This window comes from Panthera pardus, unplaced genomic scaffold (genome assembly GCF_024362965.1).
Source record: "Panthera pardus isolate Hobbes unplaced genomic scaffold, ASM2436296v1 HiC_scaffold_10, whole genome shotgun sequence".
In the NCBI taxonomy this organism is placed as follows: domain Eukaryota; kingdom Metazoa; phylum Chordata; class Mammalia; order Carnivora; family Felidae; genus Panthera; species Panthera pardus.
In genome coordinates this window covers 38,421,317-38,446,032 of record NW_026526655.1, presented here as the reverse complement: position 1 = coordinate 38,446,032, position 24,716 = coordinate 38,421,317, and the positions used below count along the sequence as shown (strand labels likewise).

The window sequence follows — 24,716 nt, the reverse complement described above, 5'->3', positions numbered from 1 at the left end:
ACTGTTCCCGAGAGTGGCTGCACAGTTTCACACAAGCCAGATTTTAAACCAAAGACTGTAATAAGAGATGAAGAAGGATACTATATCATAATAAAGGAGATTATCCAACAAAAAGATCTAATAACTATAAATATTTATGCCTTCAATACTGGAGTACCCAAATATATAAAACAATCAATAACAAACATAAAAGAACTCAAGATAATAATACAATAATACTAGGGGACTTTAACACCCCACTTACATCAACGGACAGATCATCTAGGCAGAAAAGCAACAAGGAAACAATGATTTTGAATGACACACGGATATAAAGAACTCACCAAACTTCACATCCGAAAAACAAATAATCCAATGAAGAAATGGGCAGAAGACATGAATAGACACTTTTCTAAAGAAGACATCCAGATGGCCAACAGACACATGAAAAGGTGCTCAACATCACTCATCATCCAGGAAATACAAATCAAAGCCACACTGAGATACCACCTCACACTGGTCAGAGTGGCTAAAATGAACAAATCAGGAGACTATAGATGCTGGAGAGGATGTGGAGAGATGGGAACCCTCTTGCACCGTTGGTGGGAATGCAAACTGGTGCAGCAACTCTGGAAAACAGTGTGGAGGTTCCTCAAAAAATTAAAAATAGATCTGCCCTATGACCCAGCAATAGCACTGCTAAGAATTTACCCAAGGGATACAGGAGTGCTGATGCATAGGGGCACTTGCACCCCAATGTTTATAGCAGCACTTTCAACAATAGCCAAATTGTGGAAAGAGCCTAAATGTCCATCAACTGATGAATGAATAAATAAGATGTGGTTTATATATACAATGGAATACTACCTGGCAATGAGAAAGAATGAAATCTGGCCATTTGTAGCAATGTGCATGGAAATGGAGAGTATGATGCTAAGTGAAATAAGTCAGGCAGAAAAAGACAGATATCATATGTTTTCACTCATATGTGGATCCTGAGAAACTTAACAGAAGTCCATGGGGGAGAGGAAGGGGGGGGAAATGTTAAAGAGAGGGAAGGGGGCAAGCCATAAGAGACTCTTAAATACTGAGAACAAACAGGGTTGATGGGGGGTGGGGAGAGGGGAAAGTGGGTGATGGGCATTGAGGAGGGCATCTGTTGGGATGAGCCCTGGGTGTTGTATGGAAACCAATTTGACAATAAATTATATTTAATATAAAAAAAGGCAAAAAATAAAATATTTACTGAGTCAAAAAAATAAATAAAATAAAATTAGGTTTAGTAAACATAAAAAAAAAATGAATGACACACTGAACCAGATGAACTTAACAGATATATTCAGAATATTTCACCCTAACACAGCAGAATAAACATTCTTTTCAAGTGCACATGGGACACTCTCCAGAATAGATCATATATTAGGTCACTAATCAGGCCTCAACAAGCACAAAAAGACAAATCATACCATGCATATTTTCTGACCACAATGCTATGAAACTGGAAGTAAACCACAACAAAAAATTTGGAAAGACCACAAATACATGGAGGTTAAACAACATGCTACTAAAGAATGAATGGGTCAAACAGGAAATCAAAGAAGAAATTTTAAAAATAGAAACAAATGAAAATGAGAACATAACGGTCTGAAACCTTTGTGATGAAGCAAAAGCATCACAAAGAGGAAAGTATATATCAACACAGGCCTACCTCAAGTTGCAAGAAAAATCTCAAATAAACAACCTAACTTTATACCTAAAGGAGGTTGAAAGAGATAAATAAACGAAGGCTAAAGAGAGAAGGAAAATAGTAAAGATGAGAGCAGAAATAAATGACACAGGAACTAAAAAATGGTAGAACAGATTAATGAAACTGGGAGCTGGTTCTGTGAAAAAATTAGTAAAATTGATAAATCTCTAGCAGACTTATCAAAAAGAAAAGAAAAAGGACCCCAATAAATAAAATCACGACTGAGAGAGATCACAAACAACACTACAAAAATACAACAATTATAAGAGAATATTATGGAAAAGTATATCCTAACAAATTGGACAACCTAGAAAAAATGGATAAACTCCTAGAAAATATAAATTACCAAAACTGAAAAAGTAATAAAAAACTTGAACAGTCTGATAACCAGTAAAGAAAGTGAATCAGTAATCAAAAAACTCCCAACAAACAAAAGTTCAGGAATAGATGGCTTCACAGGCAAATTCTATCAAACATTTAAAGAAGAGGTAATACCCATTTTTCTCAAACAGTTCCAAAAAAAAAAAGAAATGGAAGGAAATCTTCCAAACTCATTCCAAAACCAGAAAGACTCCACTAAAAAAGAGAAAACTACAGGCCAATATCCCTGATGAACATGGATGCAAAAATTCTCAACAAAATACTAGGAAATTGAATCCAACAGTACATTAAAAGAATCATTCACCATGATCAAGTAGGATTTATTCCTGGGCTGCAAGGGTGGTTCAATAGTCACAAATCAGTAAATATGAAACACCACATAATAAAATGAGACAAACCATATGATCCTTTCACTAGATTCAGAAAAAGCATTTGACAAAGTACAACATCCATTCATGTAAAACCCCTCAACATAATAAAAGCCATATACAAAAAACCCACAACTAGTATCATCCTCAATGGGGGAAAACTGAGAGCTTTTTCTCTTCAGTCAGAAACAAGACAGGGATGTCCACACTCACCATTGTTATTTAACATAGTACTGAAAGTCCTAGCCTCAGCATTCAGACAACAAAAAGAAATAAAAGGCATCCAAATCAGCAAGAAAGAAGTCAAATTTTCACTATTTGCAGACAACATGATACTTTATGTAGAAAACCCAAAGATTCCAGCAAAAAACTGCTAGAGCTGATACACAAACTCAGTAAAGTTGCAGGATACAAAAACAACATACAGAAATCTGTTGCATTTCTATACATCAATAATGAAGCAGCAGAAAGAAAAATCAAGGAATCAGTCCCATTTACAACTGCACCAAAAACCGTAAGATAACCAGGAATAAACCTAACTAAAGGATAATATACTCTGAAAACTATAAAACACTGATGAAAAGAATTGAAGATGAACAAAAAAACATAAAATATTCCATGCTCATGGATTGGAAGAACAAATATTGTTAAAATGTCTATACTACCCAAAGCAATCTACACATTTAATACAATCCCTATCAACATACCCCCAGCATTTTTGACAGCTAGAACAATCCTAAAATTTGTATGGAACCACAAAACACTCGAACAGCCAAAGCCAACTTCAAAAAGAAAAGAAAAACTGGGGGCATCATAATTCCAGACTTCAAGCTATATCACAAACTGTAGTCATTAAGACAGTACTGGCACAAAAACAGACACATAGATCAAAGCAACAGAATAGATAACCCAGAAATGGACCTACAACTATATGGCCAACTAATCTTCAAGAAGGCAGAAAAAGGGGCGCCTGGGTGGCTCAGTTGGTTAAGCGTCTGACTTCAGCTCAGGTCATGATGTCACAGTTCGTGAGTTCGAGCCCCGTGTCGGGTTCTGACAGCTTGTGCTCTGTCTCTCTCTCTCTCTCTCTCTCTCTCTCAAAAATAAATAAACATTAAAAAAAATTTTTTTTAAGGCAGAAAAAGTATCTAATGTAAAAAAGATAGTCTCTTCAACAAATAGTGTTCGGAAACCTGGATAGCAACACGCAAAAGAGTGATACTGGACCTCTTTCTTTCTTTCTAAATTTTTTCAATGTTTATTTACTTCTGAGAGAGAGACAGACAGACAGAATGTGAGCAGGGGAGGTACAGAGAGAGAGGGAGACACAGAATCTGAGGCAGGCTCCAGGCTCTGAGCTGTCAGCACAGAGCCTGATGCAGGGCTTGAACTCACAGACTGCGAGTCATGACCTGAGCCAAAGTCAGACACTTAACTAACTGAGCCACCCAGGTGCCCCTGGACCACTGTTTTATACCATACACAAAAATAAATTCAAAATGGATAAAAGACCTAACATAAGACAGGAAGCCATCAAAATCCTAGAGGAAAACATAGATAGTAACCTCTTGGACATCAGCCATGACAACTTCATACTAGATACATCTCCTGAAGCAAGGGAACAAAAGCAAAAATAAACTAGGTATCACTTCACAGCAATCAGAATGGCTAAAATTAACAACACAGGAAACAGTGTTAGCCAGGATGTGGAGAAAGGGGAATCCATTTCCACTGTTGCTGGGAATGCAAACTGGTGCAAGCCACTCTGGAAAACAGTATGGAGACTCCTCGAAAAGTTAAAAATATGGCCGCAGCAACTTCTTACTCAACACATCTCCAGAGGCAAGGGAAACAAAAGCAAAAATGAACTATTGGGACCTCATCAAAATAAAAAGCTTCTGCACGGCGAAGGAAACAATCAGCAAAACTAAAAGGCAACTGACGGAATGGGAGAAGATATTTGCAAACAACATATCAGATTAAGGGTTAGTATCCAAAATCTATAAAGAACTTATCAAACTCAACACCCAAAAAACAAATAATCCAGTGAAGAAATGGGCAAAAGACATGAATAGACACTTGTCCAAAGAAGACATCCAGATGGCCAACCGACACATGAAAACATGGTCAACATCACTCATCATCAGGGAAATACAAATCAAAACCACAATGAGATACCACCTTACACCTGTCAGAATGGCTAACATTAACAACTCAGGCAACAACAGATGTTGGCAAGGATGCGGAGAAAGAAGATCTCTTTTGCATTGTTGGTGGGAATGCAAGCTGGTTCAGCCACTCTGGGAAACAGTATGGAGGTTCCTTAAAAAATTAAAAATAGAACTACCCTATGACCCAGCAATTGCACTACTAGGTATTTATCCAAGGGATACAGGTGTGCTGTTTCGAAGGGACACGTGCACCCCAACGTTTATAGCAGCACTATCAACAATAGCCAAAGTATGGAAAGAGCCCAAATGTCCATCGATGGATGAATGGATAAAGAAGATGTGGTATATATATATATATATATATATATATACACACATATATATATATATATATATATATATATATATATATATATATATACACACAATGGAGTATTACTCGACAATCAAAAAGAATGAAATCTTGCTATTTGCAACTATGTGGATAGAACTAGAGGGTATTATGCTAAGCAAAATTAGTCAGAGAAAGGCAAATATCATATGACTTCCTTCACTCATGTGCAGATTTTAAGACACAGAACAGATGAACACAAGGGAAGGGAAGCAAAAATAATATAAAAACAGGGAGGGGGACAAAACATAAGAGACCCTTAAATAAGGAGAACAAACACAGGGTTACTGGAGGGGTTGTGGGAGGGGGATGGGCTAAATGAGTAAAAAAGGTGTCAAGGAATCTATCCCTGAAATCACTGTTGCACTATATGCTAACTAACTTGGATGTAAATTAAAAAAATAAAATTAAAAAAAAATTTTTTTAAATAGACATATTATGGTGGATATCCAGGTAGTTGAAGACTGTGTAGTAATCAACTCCAAATTCCACCTCCCTCAAATGATATAAAATAAATTCACAACTACAGTGGACTGTTTAAATGGAAAAAAAAAAGTTAAAAATAGAACTACCCTACAATATAACAATTGCACTACTAGGTATTTACCCAAGGGATAAAAAATACTGACTCTAAGGGGCACATGCACCCCAATGTTTATAGCAGCATTATAAATAACAAAATTATAGAAAGAGCCCAAATGTCCACTGACTGATAAGCGAATAGAGAACATGTGGTATATATATGTGTATGTACACACACACACACACACACACACACACACCACAGTGGAGTATTATTTAGCCATTAAAAAAGAACAAAATCTTTCCATTTTGGGGCACCTGGTGGCTCAGTCAGTCGGGCATCCAACTTCAGCTCAGGTCATGATCTCACGGTCCATGGGTTCAAGCTCCATGTCGGGCTCTGTGCTGACAGCTCGGAGCCTGGAGCCTGGAGCCTGCTTTGGATTCTGTGTCTCCCTCTCTCTCTGCCTCTCCCCTGCTTGCACTGTCTCTTTCTCTCAAAAATAAATAAACGTTAAAAAAAAAATTTTTTTTTAAATCTTTCCATTTGAAACAACATGGACGTAGCTAGAAAGTTATTATGCTAAGTGAAGTAAGTCAGAGAAAGACTAATGCCATATGATTTCACTCATACATGGAATTTAAGAAACAAAACAAATGGGGGTGCCTGTGTGGCTCAGTTGGTTAAACATCGGCTCGATTTTTGGCCATAGTCATGATCTCGCAGTTCTGTGAGACTGAACCTCAAGTCGGGCTCCGCACCGTCATCTTGGGATTCTCTCTCTCCCTCCCACTGCTCACATGAACATGAGCTTTCTTTCTCAAAATAAATAAACATTAAAAAAAAAAAAAAGAAAAAACAAATAAACATAAGGGAGGTGAATAGGTCGAATAGGTGATGGATACTAAGGAGGGCACTTGCTGTGGATGAGAACTCGTGTTGTATGTAAGTGATGAATTGTCAAATTCTACACCTGAAATTACTATTACACTGTATGTTAGCTAACTTGAATTTAAATACAAATGCGAGGAAGAAAATTTTAAAAGCAAAAAAACAAATTAAAAAAATAAAGGTAACAAGTTTCTATAGTCGTTGGATGTAGTATACTATAAATTTCAACAGGTTAAGCTGGTTAATACTGTTCAAATCTTCCATACCTTACTGATTTTGTCTATTTTATGAATTATGGAGATAAAATTGCTGAAATTACCAAATCTAATAATGGATTTACCTATTTCTTTCTCTGTGTTGTTAGTTTCTGCTTCATGAATTTAGAAACTTTGTTATTAGGTACATACTCACTTGAGATTGTTTTGCCTTCTTGATGAACTCTATCATTGTAAAATGTCCTTTAACTCTAATATCTTTTGTCCTAGAATCTATTTAATTGATATTAAGACAGGCATGCCAGCTTTCCAATGATCTGTGTACGTATATTTTTTCCCATTCTTTTAAAAGTAATCTATCAGGATCTTTCCATTTAAAGTGGCTTTTACTTTCTGGTAGATAGATTAGCATATAATTGGGTTGGTCTTGCCTTTCTTATACAGTCTGACAATGTCTTCCTTTTAACTGGAGTGATTAATCCATCTGTAATTAATGTAATTATTGATATAGTTGGGTTTAACTCTATCATTTTGTCATTCGTTTCTTGTCTCCTATTTGTCCCAGCTTATTTCTTTCTTCTTTCCTTCTATTTCTTCTCCATTTACTCTTTTTCTTCTGCATTTACTCTTTACTCTTTTGCTGTATCTCCCTTTTGTTGCTGGTATTCTAGAAATTACAATATGCAACCATATTGGTCTACTCTGAATTAATATTATACCACTTACTTAATGCAAAGGAATAATTCTATACATTCCTCTCCCCATCCTTTTCACCATTATTATATATTTTTCTTCTAAATAAGTTATAAACCTCATACTATGGGTTGTTTTTTTTTTTTGCTGTAAACAAATTGTTAACCTTTTTATTTTGAACAAATTAAAGAAATGTTGCAAAAATAGCACAAGAGAGTTTTCCTATGCCTCTCATCCAACTTCATTTATTATTAACATTTACATAGCCATAGGACAATTATCAAAACAAAGAAATTAACGTTGGTGGGATGCCTGGATGGCTCAGTCAGGTAAGCGTCCTACTATTGGTTTCAGCTCAGGTTTTGATGTCACAGTTAATGAGTTCTATCCTCACATCAGGCTCTGCACTGATGGTGTAGAACCTGCTTGAAATTGTCTCTCTTGTCTCTGACCCTCCCCTGCCATGCATGCTTTCTCTCTCTCTCTCACAATAAATAAAACTTAAAAAAAATTAACATTTTAACTTCAGCTCAACTGTTATTAGCTAAATTGTAGACCTAATATAAATTTCATCCATTTTCTCACAAATGTACTTTTTTCTATTTCAGGATTTCATCCAACATCCTACCTCGCATTGTTATTTCTCCTTAGTTTCCTCTAACCTGTGATAGTTCTTCAGTGTTCACTTTTTTATGATCGTGATACTTTTAAACAGTACTGATTATTTTGTAGTATGACTCTCAATTTGGGTTTTCCTGACGTTTTCTCATGATTAACGTGAGGTTGACAATGCCACAGAAATTATGCTGCAGTCTTCTCAATGCATCACGTCAAGGAGATTTGTATCAATATGTCTTATTACACATGTCAAGGAGGTTTCTATCAATATGTGTTATTACTGGTGATGTTAATCTTGGTTAAGATGGTATCTGCCAGGTTTCTCCACTGTGAAGTTATTCTTCCCCTTTGTAGTTAATGAATATTTCAGAAAAGATTCTTTGAGATCATGTAAATATCCTTTTTCTCCTCAAACTTTCACCCATTAATTAGCATTCATCTTGTCTACAGCAAGTATTACTGTACTGTTCACCTAATGCTAATCTTTTATTTCCCTTTGTCTACTAATGACAAACTGCCAGTTTTTATAACTCTGAAGATATCTTTATTTTGCCCTCACTTTTGAATGATATTTTTGCTGGGTTTGCAATTTTAGGTTGAAGAGTACCCTTCCTAACCTCATCTCCAAGATCTTTAAGATGTTATCCTGTTGTTTTTTGGCTTTCACTATTTCTTATGTAAAAGCACTGGTAATTTTTACTCTGTATGCTTACTCTGTATGTTAGGTAAAGGATCTTTTTCTTTTGGCTGCTTTTAAGATTTTTTTCTTTACTTTAGTTTTCAACAATTTGACTATGATACATATAAGTGTGATTTTGTATTTCTCCTGCTTAACACTCACTGATCTTCTTGGACCTGTGGGTTGAAATTTTTTAATCAAAATTGACCAACTGGGGACCATTAGTTCTTTAAATATTTTTTCCTTTCCAATTTCTTTCTCTTCTAGAGTTCCAATTATATCAATCTTAGATTACTTAGTATTGCCCCACAGGTTCCTGAGGCTCTTTCTTTTTCATTCTTTTGTCCGGTGTTTCATTTTGGGATAGTTTCTATTGTTGTACCTTCAAATTCAATGATCTCTTATTCTGTAGTATTCAATCAGCTTAAAGCCTATGTACTGAATTTTTCATTTCTGGTATGTATTGCTTCAGTTCTATATTTTCCTTTTTGTTCTTCTTTTTTAATAGTTTCCATGTCTTTGCTGAGACTCCTCATCTGTTCTCTTGTTATACATACTTACCTTACCTTACTTAACCCCTTACCCTTGAGTATTTTTGAGGCTTCTATTTAAGCATTAAGGTGGATCCTAGAATAGCTCTTATTTTAGACCTAGAATATAGAATAGTCTTATGCCTAAATAGCATCCTTTCTGGGATCTCAACAATGCCCAGAGTGTTCAAATAGGTCTTCCTGCTCCAGCTGATCAGAACTCCTATTTCCTAGCACCATGTGACCTCTGGAATCTCAATTCAGGTCATAATTCCTCCAGTAGCTTTTTTTTTTTTTTTTGCCAGGAGTTTCAATGTGGCATACTATGGGAGGCAGTGGCTCCACCTCAGTAGGCAGTAGTATTTTATCCCTAACATTGTTTAGAAGTGTTGGCACAGAATGATTTTTAGACTGTTTTACCACTCTTTCAAATTTCTCTAAAAATACCTATTGCTCCTTATTCCTTGAACTTGAGGTAGATACATCCCATCACTTCCTCCTCGGTATGCCATTGCCCTGTAGCTTCTTGCCCTGTGCATATTCAGCACTGCATTCAAAGTTGAAAAATGCAAATTTCTAGAGCTTCTATTTCTGCCTGACTCTCTTCTTTCTAATACCATGCCCACAGATTTCACCACTCCAGTAGCCCCAAATTCCAATCTCTGCCTTCTTCAGTTCAATTATATAAATGTGCTCTGCTTGATCTTTACCCACTTGTCCCATGGTCTGGGAAATGCTTTCAGGCAGAAAATCAGGGCAATCATGAAGCTCACCTCACATGTTTTTCCTTCTTTCAGGGATCAAGGTCCTTGGCCAACACTTAAAAACATGTATTTCAATATTTTGGCTAGCTTTATAAGTTGCTTACATACGGAAGTGGTCTACCCTAGTACAAGTTATTCATAACTAGAAGCAGAAATCCATACTAATGATCTTTAGGAAACTCAATGCACTTCTGATTTATAAAGTTAAAAAAAATTTTTTTTCCCTTAAATTCACAAGAGACATTTCTTATAAATTCAATTTATTTTTTTCTCTTATTTTTTTTTTAAGTTTATTTATTTATTTTGAGAGAGACAGAGAGCCCAAGCGGGGAAGGGACAGAGAGAGAGAGGGGGACAGAGGATCCGAAGCTGGCTCTGTGCTAACAGCAGAGAACCTGATGTGGGGCTCGAACTCAAAGACCGTGAGATCATGACCTGAGCCAAAGTCGGACGCTCAACTGACTGAGCCACCCAGGCGCCCCTTATAAATCCAATTCAAATTTCAAAACCGCGGAGTTCAAAATAAGACTCCCACCAAAGCAAAAAACAAACCTTTGTGCCATCTGTAACTTCCATATAAACAAATACATGATTTAAAATATGCTGAATGTCTTAAAAAAAAGATGTTAATAGGTGATCACTATTGATTTGCATGCTTATCTCCTACCTTATAGAGTTTGAGAATTGTTTTAATGCATTCATGTACAAACTTGGTCTGTTTCTGAAGACTTCCACCATACAGTGCCACCAGTTCTTCATTGAAATTCACACTAAAGAAGTCAAAGTGGTATTTGAAGTCAATGTCTTCTGCTTTTCTAAGTGCAATAGAGCCAACAGAGCGGACTGCAGAGGAAAATACAATGCGCACATTAAACAAAATTTTTAACGTTTTATTTATTTCTGAGAGAGACAGCACGAGTGGAGGAAGGACAGAGAGAGAGGGAGACACAGAATCTGAAGCAGGCTCCAGGCTCTGAGTTGTCAGCACAGAGCCCAACGTGAAGCTTGAACCAATGAACCATGAGATCATGACCTGAGCCAAAGTCGGATACTTAGCTGACTGAGCCACCCAGGTGCCCCAAACAAAATTTTCAAAAGTTGCTTCAAAGGCTCTTAACAAATAACTTTATCCCACACTCCCAAGTATAAACAACCTACCTCAGGGTGACATCCTTCAACAGTATCAATTCAGAGGAACAAACCATTGTTTGTGCCCTGTATGTCTTGTGCCCTAAATGTTTTTTAAATTTAAGTTAAATAGAAAGTAAACAGGTCATTCATTCTTTACCTGCTTCCACTTCAATAGGGACAACAGCTAAAAGGGAGGGGAAGAATTCTTTGAAGAGTAAGAAATGTTAGTCATCTGTATGAGTCATGCTTGAGGATTTTAAGAATGAGAAAATCCCTACAAGAAATAATATGCTCCTCACTTGGTTCAGATACCTATGCTTGATTTGTCTTTTTCTTACACATGACATCCAATCCATCAGTAAATCTTATCATACTCTACTTTCTAAACATATCCCCCAATCAACAATTCTCATCATTTCCACTACTGTCTTCCTAATGTAAGCACCATCATCTCTTGCCTTAACTACTCTAATAGTTTCCTCATTGGTCTACCTGCTTCCATCACTGTTTCAGGTTTTGTTCTGTTAACTCCACAGAATTTGTGAACTGACTGCCTTAACTGGCATTAAAAATTGCAGTGTATGGTTTAGCAAACAAAATACCTATGTGCCATTCCATTTTTTTAACATACGTAATTCACATACTATTCAACTCATTATGTAAAGTGTACAATTCAATGACTTTTAGTATATTCATTGAGTTCTAAAATCATTTCTCTAATCTAACATTAGACATTTTTAATTACCCCAAAAAGAAAACCCTGTACTCATTAGTAGTCACTTCTCATTCCTCTTCTCCTTCCAATTTCTGGAAACTACTAATTTACTTTCTGTCCCATGGACTTGCTTATTCTGGACATTTCTATAAGTGGGATCACATACGTGTTTTTTTTATGACTGGCTTCTTTCACTTATGTTTTTAAGATTTATCCACATTCCACCATGTAATTCATGTTATCAGTTAATTCATTCCTTTTTTATTATATAAGCTTCAGGTGTACAGTTTTATAATTCAACATCTGTATATACTACAAAGTGATCATCACCACAAACTTATTTACTATCCATCAACATTCAGCTGGCTCCCTTCACTCATTTGACGCACTCCCAAACCCCAAGACTTACCTTGCTTATAACTTCCAGCATTACCAGGAAGAAAGAGAACTGGAATACCCGTCAAAGGGAGAATTTTGTGTTCTTCAGCATAGGATCCTTCTCCATAAAGATATAATTCATATGCAGGATAGCGTTTTGCCAGTTTCTTTGGAAGTTGTATTTTCTACAGCATAAAGAAAAAAAAAGCAATTTCACTTTAATTAGTTGTATTAATACAATTCAGCCTATTGTGTACATTTCTGTATTACACACATTTGAAACAGCATAGCATAAAAATACTACTAATGATAAAACTGCACTTAATGTTCCAAACAAATTTCACTTTTAGCTTATTCATATGTAGAATGCAGAATTAGTCTTGAATTATGTGAGTTTTGAACCATGCAGTTTTCAAGAACGCATAAAATGGAACCACCTGAAATTCTAATGAATGCAAATTACTCAAAGTAGCCACTGACTAAAGAAAAACACTGAGGTATGTCAGCAAGTTACATGTTAATATAATTGGAAATGCTCTTAATATAGTATCAGTATCAATTATACTTAGAAATGATAAAGGCTTTCCATTATCAAATCAATTCTTTTTTGCTATTTTAAACTATTTTGTCATGTCTCTCCTTTTTTTCAGGCCCAACTATATATTCCAGCTATTATATCATTCAAAACAAAGTAAGCTTGTTTTGTAATACAGCTTTCTGACCTCTCAACTTAATATGCTTTGATCTGCAATGTGCTTAACACATTAATCTGAACCTTACAGCCATGTCTTGGTCAAGACATGTACACTTTTCTCACCATAAACATGCCAATGAATTAGCATCTGTTTCAGTTTTCATGGACCAGGTGTATGGTTTGTCAGCAAGCCTTAAACTACTCTGCAATTCATACTTTGTATAACAAATGAGCCAGTAATTCACGTAATTTTTTTTTCCAACAAAACAGAAGTTAGGTCTTAATGTCATCCCCAAAACATAAGCATCTATAAATGTGATGGTAAAGTATAAGCTCTTCTTCTCCTGCCCCTTTTTTGAGTATAGAACCATTAAAAATGAAATCAGGGGGCGCCTGGGTGGCGCAGTCGGTTAAGCGGCCGACTTCAGCCAGGTCACGATCTCGCGGTCCGTGAGTTCGAGCCCCGCGTCGGGCTCTGGGCTGATGGCTCGGAGCCTGGAGCCTGTTTCCGATTCTGTGTCTCCCTCTCTCTCTGCCCCTCCCCCGTTCATGCTCTGTCTCTCTCTGTCCCAAAAATAAAATAAAAAACGTTGAAAAAAAAATTTAAAAAAAAAAAAATCTTTAAAAAAAAAATAAATAAATAAAAAAATAAAAAAAAATAAAAATAAAAATGAAATCAGTTACATTGAATAGATTTTAAGTAGACATCAATAGATTTAATGATCTAGCAGTGCTGTACATGTGCTTGATAAAAATTTTAACTACTGAATGAATTTTAAAGCCTATAAATGGTAATGACACTGAAAAACCTCACTGTTCTAAGAAGCAGAATTGTGATTATTCATGCACATTCAAGATTCTTTTAAAAATATTACCATAAACAATCTGTGTTAATAACACCTGAAAACATCTTTAGAGACTGTGCATTTATTGCTTAAAATATTAGCAATTTTATCTCCTCCAATACCCAAAATGCAGAAATACTAATCCCGCAATTCACTTTATATATATATGGGCTTCAACTCAAATTAGCCCCAATACTGACTATGCACAATGTATAATAAACTAAAATGATGCAATATTTTGATTAAGTATACATTAAGCAAAAAAGGCAACATGAGAGAACGAGAAAACGTTAATCTAAACTTCTCCCAATTTAGTACATCTTTTGATATGACAGTACATGAATATTAGATCATTCTTTTTATTTTTATTTTATTTTTTCTTTTTTTTTTTAATTTTTTTTTTTTTTAACATTTATTTTTGAGACAGAGAGAGACAGAGCATGAACGGGGGAGGGTCAGAGAGAGAGAGAGAGAGAGAGAGAGAGAGAGAGACACAGAATCTGAAACAGGCTCCAGGCTCTGCGCTGTCAGCACAGAGACCGACGTGGGGCTTGAAATCACGGACTGCGAGATCATGACCTGAGCCGAAGTTGGACGCTTAACCCACGGAGCCACCCAGGCGCCCCTAGATCATTCTTTTTAGTACATTAAGTTTTGAACTAGCTGAAACTTAACTCAGAAGAATAGGAAACTAACAATATATTGAAAAAGAAATATTTAATTCTCTAGAGATAGAAAAACAAGCAAAAGAATATATTTGATATATTTTATAATATGCTATTATGAAAGCAATTCTGTAATGAGAAAGCATACATTTAAAAAAATATGAATGCATACCAGATGAAGTAGAATAATTTATAAAGATGGAAAAAACAGGTAGAACAACAACAAAAAAGTGGTAGTTGTAGGCAAATGGCAAAATTCCATTTCCAGAGTTCAAGTTGGGAGTGGCAGGAAGAGAAAGAAAGGGTTCTGACCAGATTGAAGACAGAAAATTATAGGCCTATGAAAAGGATGCTGATGAAGAAAAAGATGAGGGTCAAGGGATTTAAAAGAAAACTTCTATAGTAACAAGAGTCCCATATATTTTGAATTATTTTGCATATATTATTTTAAATGAGCACCCCTTCCCAAAAACAGACCTTCAATCAAAATAAATTACACTTATACTTAAATAACATGTCCACAATCCTGCCCCTGCTGTCCATCCCTTCTTGACTCTGCCTTAGTACAGGTCCTTCTAATCTCTAACCCCAAACTCTTTCAAAAGACAAAAATTCTAATAAGTTCTCAAGTACTAGAAAAATACCAATTCAAGAAACAAGTGTCTTTTTTTATGACACATATCTCTTACTTGTAAATCAAAACTGGAAAATTCAAATTTGAGCTCCATAATTAAGAAAAAAAGGAGAAAAAAGAGATTTTGATCAAAATGCAGTTTAAAAGATCTTACAAAGAGCTCTTGGCTCTTTGTTCATCCCACCCCTAAAAACTCCAGTTTAATAAAAACACCTAGGGACAACTGAATCTTTTAGACTGGTTGGTCTTTCTCCCTGTCATAACCTCCCTGCTACAATCCAGAGCCCATAGTGGTGTCAAGAAATACCTTGTTAAAACATACAACTTCTGTGTTTCCTGACTGCATTTATAAAGGCTTAAGACAGTGGTCCTCTAATATTTGGCTCCAATTATTCTTACCTTTCTTACAACTTACGTATGCCATGTTTTAAAAAATTCAATAGAATGTACATTGAAAAGGCTCTCTTCCACCACTAGTCCTTTAGCCACCTAGTAGTTTGCACCCAGAAGGCAATCAGTGTTAGCAGTTTATATACATACATACTGCTTATAGAATGTGTCCTGGTGCCTTCCCACTTTCACAAATGCTATTCTTTATTCCTGCAATTTTCTTTAAAAAAAATTTTTTTTTAACATTTATTCATCTTTTGAGAGACAGAGTATAAGCGGAGGAAGGACAGAGAGAGAGGGAGACACAGAATACAAGACCCCAACATGGGGCTCAAACTCACGAACAGTTAGATCATGACCTAAGCCAAAGTTGGATGCTTAACCGACTGAGCTACCCAGGCACCCCTATTCCTGCAATGTGAACTATATATGTATGTATGCATATATATATATATATATATATATATATATATATATATATATATCTCCTCTATTTCACTACAACTTGGCTACAGCCTTTGACTACTGAAGATGAACTTGGACACTGTCTTCTGTGAAGAACCTCATATGCACTCTTACAGTGAAACTGTAACATTTAGCACATTTTAACTATCCATTACATTCCTGTCTCCCCCACTGTACTATAAACACATAAAGGCAAAGTCTGATTCATCTCTAATTCCTTCTTACCCATACCTTGTATCTAGAATATACTGGACACAGAGTAGTTATTCAATAAATTATTTGCCAAATGAACATCACACTTAATAACAAAATGCTATCATTCGTATTTTCCAATATCAACATTTTCTTCAGATAGCAACTGCTAGGTCACTTATCTGAAGACGGTCAAATAAATTACTATATGGGAGAAAAACAACACAGATGTTTCTTCTTGAATTCTACAATTTGCCTAAAACTGTTTGCTACCAAATAAAAGCTGTGCCTTGCTATCATAATAAAGCAAGAAGCTTTAAGGGATAATGTGTATTTTGCCTGGTAGGTCTGTGAGATGTCCACTTAACTCTGAGTAAGTGAATCTACGAAAACCAAAGGTAGAAAATGAATGCTCAATTTTAAATTCAAAACTTCATTCTTACAAATAGGCTCAAATTCCTGTCCCACCTTTTATTTTTTAAATGAAGAATAAAATAGAGTGTGTTTCAACTATCTTTCATTTTTTCTAAAATTCAGCTAACAAATATGCAAACTAACAGTAAAAAAGAAGAAAAGTGTCAAGAAGCTGAAAAGCCAATGAATATGTCAACTTATATGCAGGTATCAACCTGTGAACAATTAGAAAGCTTACTATGAGATATAACTAGAAGTAAACAATACATATGATGGACGTATTTAGAATACTTTTATTCATTAAAAACCACTGGTTCTTTTTTTTTTTTTTAAATATGTGATGTATAATGTCTTCTTTTTTTTCTTTCTTTTTTTTTTAATTTTTTTAACATTTATTTATCATTGAGAGACAGAGAGACACAGAGCATGAGCGGCGGGGGGGGGGGGGGGGGGGGGGGGCGGGCAGAGAGACAGACGGGGAGACGGGGAGACAGAATCTGAAGCAGGCTCCAGGCTCCGAGCTGTCAGCGCAGAGCCTGATGTGGGGCTCGAACTCACAAACCATGAGATCATGACCTGAGCCAAAGTCAGTCGCCTAACCAACTGAGCCACCCAGGCGCCCCAAAAACCACTGGTTCTTAATAGAACGATCTCAGTTATCCAGAAATCTCACTATATTCAAGATGACTCAATTCTATAGACAGGCTTTAACTACATTTCTAAAATAACAGGACCTGGTGTACACAATGTAAGGTACAAGAATCGAATATAATACTGTAGTGAATTAACACAGCCTCTTTTTACATCATAAAAATAAATATCTACTGAAAATGTGAATCAGAAACTCCTGCCACTGTAATTATTACTGTACTGACAAATAATATTAACAGTAACGGAATAGTAAAACCACAAAAAAGTAATTTGAATCAAAATAGCTAAATAGACTACTCAACAACAAAAAAACCCCAACAGCTCTTTTGCATTAGCTAATTTGCTGTCTTTCCAGTTAATTTTATGAGGCAAGAAATGCATCTGTGAGGTCCATATGCTTTGTTCCCAACACTAAGCAATTTCCACTACTGCAGATATTAAAGTAGCTTCAATAATTGTGGGCAATCTCAGAATAAATGGGAATTAGTTCTGTATTGTTACAGATAATTTTGTTTTAATCAAACTCTTCAGTGAAGTAGAAAACTAAAGTGACTATTGAGTTTCTCAATTATTACACCATAGAAAAATGAAAGATTATAAGGGCTCTATTTTCGGTTTAAAAAAAAAAAACCTTAAAAGCCCACGTATTTAACTATGTATAGACTCTGATAAACATAAATCGGCATATGTGCTTAGAAACTGAGACAACAGTAACACATTAATATCTTCTCCTTCAATAGCATCTGATATCAAGTTCTTCCACTCCTTTATAAGCACTGATGCAAAACCAAGATAAGGATCTCAAAGCAAATGAAATCTAAATTAGAATTTTGCCCACGGGAAAAGGTGTTCTTCAACAATTTAAACCTTAGGTATTTTTACGATCTAAATAATAGCAGCATTAATCAAATAATATGCTAATCCACAATGCCCTGGGCAGAGGCAATCACGATCTGCATTCTACACCTTAAAAAAAAAAAACTGCTATGGTTTTAAAAAATATACGAAGAATGCGTTTTATCAGTAATGTATTATAGTACACATACTTTCTATGATGGGTTACCATTATAACATGTATTCCATAATTAGGAGATGCGTTTAGAAATAAAACAATCATTCGAGAGAAATTTTTTTGGACAGTTTTGTAATTTGTCACCACAGCTGGTCATGAATGAAATTCCAAATTCTCCTAAACTGAACTGGTGAAGCAGTTGTGATAGAAAATCTCAAAATGGAACGGAAGAGGTGGGGGACGGCGCGCGCGCTCTCGAGACAGAAGGGCCGGGTCTCTCCTAAACTGCAAACACAGCGAGAAAACAAAAACAACACTATGAAATAGATTTTGTATACAACTGCTAAGAGGCGACAAGCATAAACACAGGCTTGCATGCACACGCACGGGCCGGTAACCTACAAAACCGGAAGTTGCGCAAAACTTTACAGGACGGAACCTCAACAGTTTTCCATTTAATTCCTCCCCAGGTTAGCCTTTCACACAGAGGTAAGACCCTGGAGTCTCAAAGGCAGTCTTGGGATCTAGCCAACACAAACTCTGCAGAAGCTCAGTCCCTTTCCAGAAAAGCGAAAGCTGACGTGCAAATCACTGCGCGGGATGGTTAAGAATTAGGTGCGTGGAAAGCCAAGGAGGGTCCAGGGGCACCTGTTAAGGCAGGAACGCAGGGAAAATGGGGTTTAGGTTTAGGGAGAGGCGCTGAGTTTGCGTCTCTGGGAATGAGGCGGGGTGAGTACGGGCAGTCAAAACAACCAGTGCCTGGGATTTGGGACCGGGATGGGGGCGGAAGACAGGGGAGCAACTATGGGGGGGGCGGGGAGGATGCTCAAGGAACCGTCTACCTAACACCCCACTTTAAGGGAGGACACAAAGGCGGGGTGCCCGGCTGGCTCGTGGGAGGAGCATAGACTCTTGATGTTGGGGTTATAAGTTCCAGACCCATATCGTGTGTAGAGATCCCCCAAAAGTAAAAATCTTTAAAAAAAGAAAAAGAAAAAGAAAAAAAGACGACACAAAGGGTAGGTGAGGTGATCAGGAAGGGCGGGTGGTCGGCAGAGTCTTCTGGGAGGAAAAAAACAAAAAAACAAAAACAGACGAGGTTGGCATACGGGTGCCACAGAGGCGCGGGGAGCCAAAGCAGGAGAAACCCACAGGAGGGGCCCGAGTCTCAGAGCGCCCAGGTGAGGAGAGAGCCGAACCTCACCTGATACTCCGGGTACTCAAACATATAGCTCATACTGCACTTGTTCTCCTCGAAGCCGAAGAAGACGTCCCACAGCCCCAGGGTCGCCATGAAGACCATAAGGGCATAAAACGCCACGTTCCAGAGATTGACTGAATGAAGAAACATGGTGCCGCCGCCGGCGCGCGGCCCCAAACCCCGACCAAGAGACGCGAAGAACGCCTAGCAGCCAGCGCCTGAGCGAAGCCCGGACAGCGAGCGCCTGCGCGGACGCCCAGCCTGCCCGCGCGCCCGCCCCACAGTGCGCCTGCGCGAAGTCGGCCTGCTGCGTCTCCCGCCGGGCTGCTTCTGGTAGAGAGAGGAGGCGGCGTTTGCGGCGCGAGCGCGAATCCAAGGGGAAAAAAGAAGGGATGAAAGCGGGGTGGGCAGGGCGAGAGACCGAAGGGAAAAAAGGGAGGGAACAATGAGAGGGAAAAGGAGGAAGGGGGCGCGAAAGGCTATGAGAGGCTGGCTGAGGGAATGAAGAGGAGGGCGCGGGAACCTAGGAGGCGAGGAGGGGGAAGGGCTGGCGGGGGGCGGGGGGTGGGAGGGCGTGGGTGTGTGGTGAGTTAACCTGGAGAGGGAGAGACGCTTACTGGTAGGGAGCTGACCCCGCGAGGGGAAGGGGACCGTCAGCTGTCACGTCGCAAACCTCTCTAGCCCTGCGCAATTTAAAAACCACATTCGCTTTTGAAATGCCTCAGGCCTCCGCAATTTCGGTTCTCCCAGTGGTGGTGGGGCACGTTCACAGCTCCCAGGACCAGTTAGCTAGAGAAGGGAACAAATGGTTTTTTCCCGCTCTTTGACCAGAGACCTTGGCCCAGTAGGGAACAGCACTTAAAAGCACCAGCACATAAATAACAGCCAGCAGGTCGACAAGATTCAGTTCTTGGTGTAAGATGAAAGCCTGAATCACAAAAAGCATTGCGAGTCTTTAGAAAACGGTATTAAAATTTCCATGAACACTGACGCTTCCAACAGTTGTCAGCGTGACCAGTTGGACGCTGTCTTGCCTTGCTCCCCAGGATCTTCACCTCTTCGGAATTCGGTTCCAAATTAATGTGAAGAGACAATTTCGCTCGAGCTTCCACTCAGACTCTCAAGTGACTTACTTCAAATTTAGAAGAATTTCAGTTTGGTTTGCACAAAGAAGGGGGTGAAAAGCAGTTCAAAAACCATTCGTAATCATGAATAGTGACTTCATTACATTGGAATGTTATGCGAAGACACAGTATCACTCTTTAAAGTAGACCGAAGAACAGATGCGTGTGTGTGTGTGTGTGTGTGTGTGGCTAACTGCAAATTTTTCCCTAGAATTAATTTTGACACTAAATTTCATTTCACTTCATTTCAGTTTTGTGAGATGGAATTAGGGAGGAGTTAGTGTACAGGATGACAAATCATTTGGAAAACGATTTAAGTTATACATAAAATAGGTAATAAGTACAAAATACAATATAAATAATAAATACAAAATAGGTAATAAAGTCTGGGAGCTCAAGAGCATCACAGAATGTCTGCCCCTTGTTTCTTCTAGCATATCATGACCAGCACATACAAACCGAGGGTGAATCTACACTCTTTCTACCCCAGTGCCTCTTAATGTGGTATGAATCACTTGGAGATTCTGTTAAGCAGATTCTGCTTCAGTATTTCTGGAGTGGGGCTTAAGATTCTGCATTTCTTTCCTTTTTTTTTTTTAATGTTTATTTTTGAAAGCGAGAGTGAGTGGGGGAAGGGGCAGAGACAGGGAGACAGAGGACCCTGTGCTGACAGTGCAGAACCCAATGCGGGGCTCAAACTCACTGACTGTGACATGATGACCTGAGCTGAAGTCAGACACTTAACCAACTGAGCCCCCCAGGTGCCCCAAGATTCTGCATTTCTAACAAGCTCCTTGGTGATGCCAGTAACGCTGGTCAGTGGACTATAATGCTACATGGAGAAAACCCTGAACTTGAAGATGACGTAGCATACTCTTCTGGTGGCCTTCATGGCTTGTGGCAACCTGATGCCTCAGAAAGGAGTCGTCGGATAGAGAGTTAATGGACTTTTTACGTTTGTAATCTTTCTGTTTCAACTCTTTTACTTTCTTTTTTCCTATCCATTATTATCCCCCTCCTGGCCTCACCTCCTTTCATATCTAACCTAACCCCAGTGAGCCTCAATTAACCACCCTCTGCCAGTGCTGTCAACTTCCTGAACTCTGTCTCGCCATCCTAGGCTGCTTACAGACTTCCAGCCATGGGTCATCACAGTCTGTGTCTGAGCTCTGACACTAGTATATCTGAGCACTATAGGAGAAAATGACACAATCATTTGCATTACTATTCTGAAATACTTTTATGTTTCTGGTCAACTTCCTCTCCTGTTCATCAAACCACCACTTTTTAAGCTCCCTTCACTAATTCTTCTTCCTTCTCTTTTAGAAATTATTAGTACACAGTTTTATCTTCGTATTTCTAAAGATCATTTTGATTTTCGGGGCGCCTGGGTGGCTCAGTCGGTTAAGTGTCCGACTTCGGCTCAGGTCATGATCTTGCAGTTCGTGAGTTCAAGCCCTGCGTCAGGCTCTGTGCTGATGGCTTAGAGCCTGGAGCCTGTTTCAGATTCTGTGTGTCCCTCTCTCTCTGACCCTCCCCCGTTCATGCTCTGTCTCTCTCTGTCTCAAAAATAAATAAACGTTAAAAAAATAATAAAAAAAAATTTAAAAAAAAGATCATTTGGATTTTCAGATAAACATTCATTTTTCACTCTCAAGTTCATCATTTCCATCCAGTTCAGTTAAGATATCTAAAATGCTTGGAACAATACCTGGCATGAAGTAAGCATTATTATGGTACTTTGCTGTTCCTCAGAGGACATCAAAAGCAAATCCCTTTACTTGTGTTTTAGTTTCATCCCCTCCTCCTTTCTCTTTGGGAAATTAGTTCTATCAAGTTAAAGTCTCTGTCAATCACTTGCCATCTATCTTCCCTCCCCCAAAGCATATTAATATGCTTAAATCTTATTCATTTCAAAAGAGAATAATCCTCCCTGCAATTATCACCTGTAGCTCTTGCCTTCTTATTTCAGTCAAGGTTCCTAAAGGTGTGCCAATACTTACCTCCAATTCCTCACCTCCCATCCATCACTCAACACACCATAATTTTTGTCTCCCCCACTATCACTCCAAGGAAACTGTTCTGGTAAAGGTACCCACTGACCAAATTACCAAATCCAAATGACACTTTTCAGTCAAATTTGATCTTTCTGCCACTTCCTTAAAACATTGTCCTCTGTTGTCTTAATACCATTTTCCACTGAGTTTTCTCCTACTCCTTTGGGTTCTCAGTCTTTATCCCATGTGATCTAGTTCACCCAATTCATGGTCTTAAATGTTTATTATTTATCCTATATGCTGAGAAGTTGTCCTATTTCAATGACTATTTTTTTATGTCTAAAATTTCTCTTTTTTTATTCAAATTCATCTGTCCTTGGTCTCTCATAAGATTCTACTCTTACCTTATGGAGTTCATTGGTATTTTAAAAATCTCTTTGGGGCCCTTGTGTGGCTCAGTCGGTTAAATGCCCCACTCTTGATTTCAGCTCAGGTCATGATCTCACAGTTTGTGGTTTCAAGACCCGCATCAGGCTCTGTATTGATGGTGTGGAGCCTGCTTGGGATTCTGTCTCCTTCTCTCTCTGCCTCTCCCCTGCTTGCTCTCTATCTCTTTCTCTCAAAATAAATAAAAAACAACCATTAAAAATTTCTTTTTAAATCTCTTTAAAAATATTTTAAATACCTTCATTCTAAAGATCATTTATGTGTTATATAGAATTCCTCATTGTTATTTCTCCCATACGTATCTCTCATGATGCTATCCATGCTACCTCTCATGATGTCAGATTTCCTCAACTGCTTTGTAATTTTGGTTTGTAAACTCATCTTCAAGATGAATTACATACATCAGGGTCCTGCACCTCTCTTAGGTTGTAGAGATTTTCTTTGGCTGGGCCCACTTATATTAATTTCTTGGCTTTTTTTTTTTTTTTTAGTTTCTGCATAATGAAAGCAGTATGAATAATTGGGATCACCTCCACAAATTATGTGGTCTGGGATGCTGTTTTTTTATTTTCAATCCTAGTCAATGATCACTATGAGCAACAGAGATTCCATACTGTTATGGAATTCTCTCTATGGAACTTAAAGATTTTTATTTCTTTCTATAGCATTCAGTAATGAAGTAAAAAAAAAAGTCTAGAAGTTCTGTGTGTTTAGAATGAGAACAGATAAAGGATGTATGTGAAAAGTTTCTTTTAAGTTAGTTTTTTGAGGGGAGGGGCTGGGTGGCTCAGTCAGTTGAGCATCTGACTCTTGATTTCAGCTCAGGTTGTGATCTCACAGTTTGTGCCTTCAAGCCCCACATCGGAGGGGCTTGAGGTTCTGCCCCTCTCTGCCCATCCCCCCCCCTCAAAAATTAATAAATAACATTTTAAAAATAAATTAGTTTTTTTGGTAGTATCTAGCACTTCTTGCACAAATTTTAAATCATAAAGGAAAAGTCACTTCAAGGATGTTATTTCAGGGGCACCTGTGTGGCTCCGTTGGTTGAGCCTCTGACTTTTGATTTTGGCTCAGGTAATGATCCCAGCATCATAGGACTGAGCCCTGTGTTGGGCTCTGCTCTGAGCGGGGAGCCTGCTTAAGATTCTCTTTCTCTCTCCCTAATAGGTACCTCTCCCCCTTTGGCCACACTCTCTCTAAAATAATAATGATAATAATAATAATAATAATAATAATAATAATAAAGAATGTTATTTCATTTGAGCAGTGAGGAGAAAATGCAGATTAAAGTGTTTTAAGAAACAAATAAGAATAAGAAAATGGAAGCTGTAAATATAGGCAGTTCTACCCTCCTTTTCATGAATATATGAAAGCAGTTTAAGTAGTAGGTTCACTAAACTTTTTCTAGTTAAAAGTTCACCAAAATACATTTTTAAGCAGATAAATAGGAGCTAGTAAAGAACGATCTTAAATGAAAAGGAGAAGGAGGAGAAATACATCTTTTTCAGAAACCTGAGAAGAAAGAAAATATTGAAATGGAGAAGATTAAGATGAGGAAAATTTCACTGGATAAACTTAATGTTTATGTAGGAATAAAACCCATTGGGTGGAAATAAGGGATTGAAGGAAGGGTTAATGCTCAAAGAGAGTGGAAATACTTGGGAATTACCATTTTAAGAAATGAACTTGGCAGTCAGCCAGAGGTGATCAATAGTGAGGACCTAGTCAACAGTGTTCCATACTCTTGCTCTGCAATTTTCCTGGTCTTCTCAGCTAACATAGATCTCTTGCTTTCCTGTAGCTCTCTCATC

The 24,716-nt window shown here is 37.7% G+C and overlaps 1 protein-coding gene across 2 annotated transcripts in view; it reads right to left on the bottom strand.

The window, feature by feature from the left end:
- PGAP1 (post-GPI attachment to proteins inositol deacylase 1) overlaps positions 1 to 19,605 on the bottom strand; it is a 77,865-nt gene extending 58,260 nt beyond the window's left edge. For both annotated transcript variants that reach the window (XM_019428334.2, XM_019428335.2), the window contains exons 1-3: positions 19,341 to 19,605; positions 12,206 to 12,359; positions 10,618 to 10,793 (exon numbers count right to left, since the gene is read on the bottom strand). In XM_019428334.2, coding sequence (XP_019283879.2) covers positions 10,618 to 10,793; positions 12,206 to 12,359; positions 19,341 to 19,487 — 477 coding nt within the window. In that variant the 5' untranslated portion in view covers positions 19,488 to 19,605. The remainder of the gene's footprint in view (positions 1 to 10,617; positions 10,794 to 12,205; positions 12,360 to 19,340) is intronic.
- Positions 19,606 to 24,716: the final 5,111 nt, after the last annotated feature.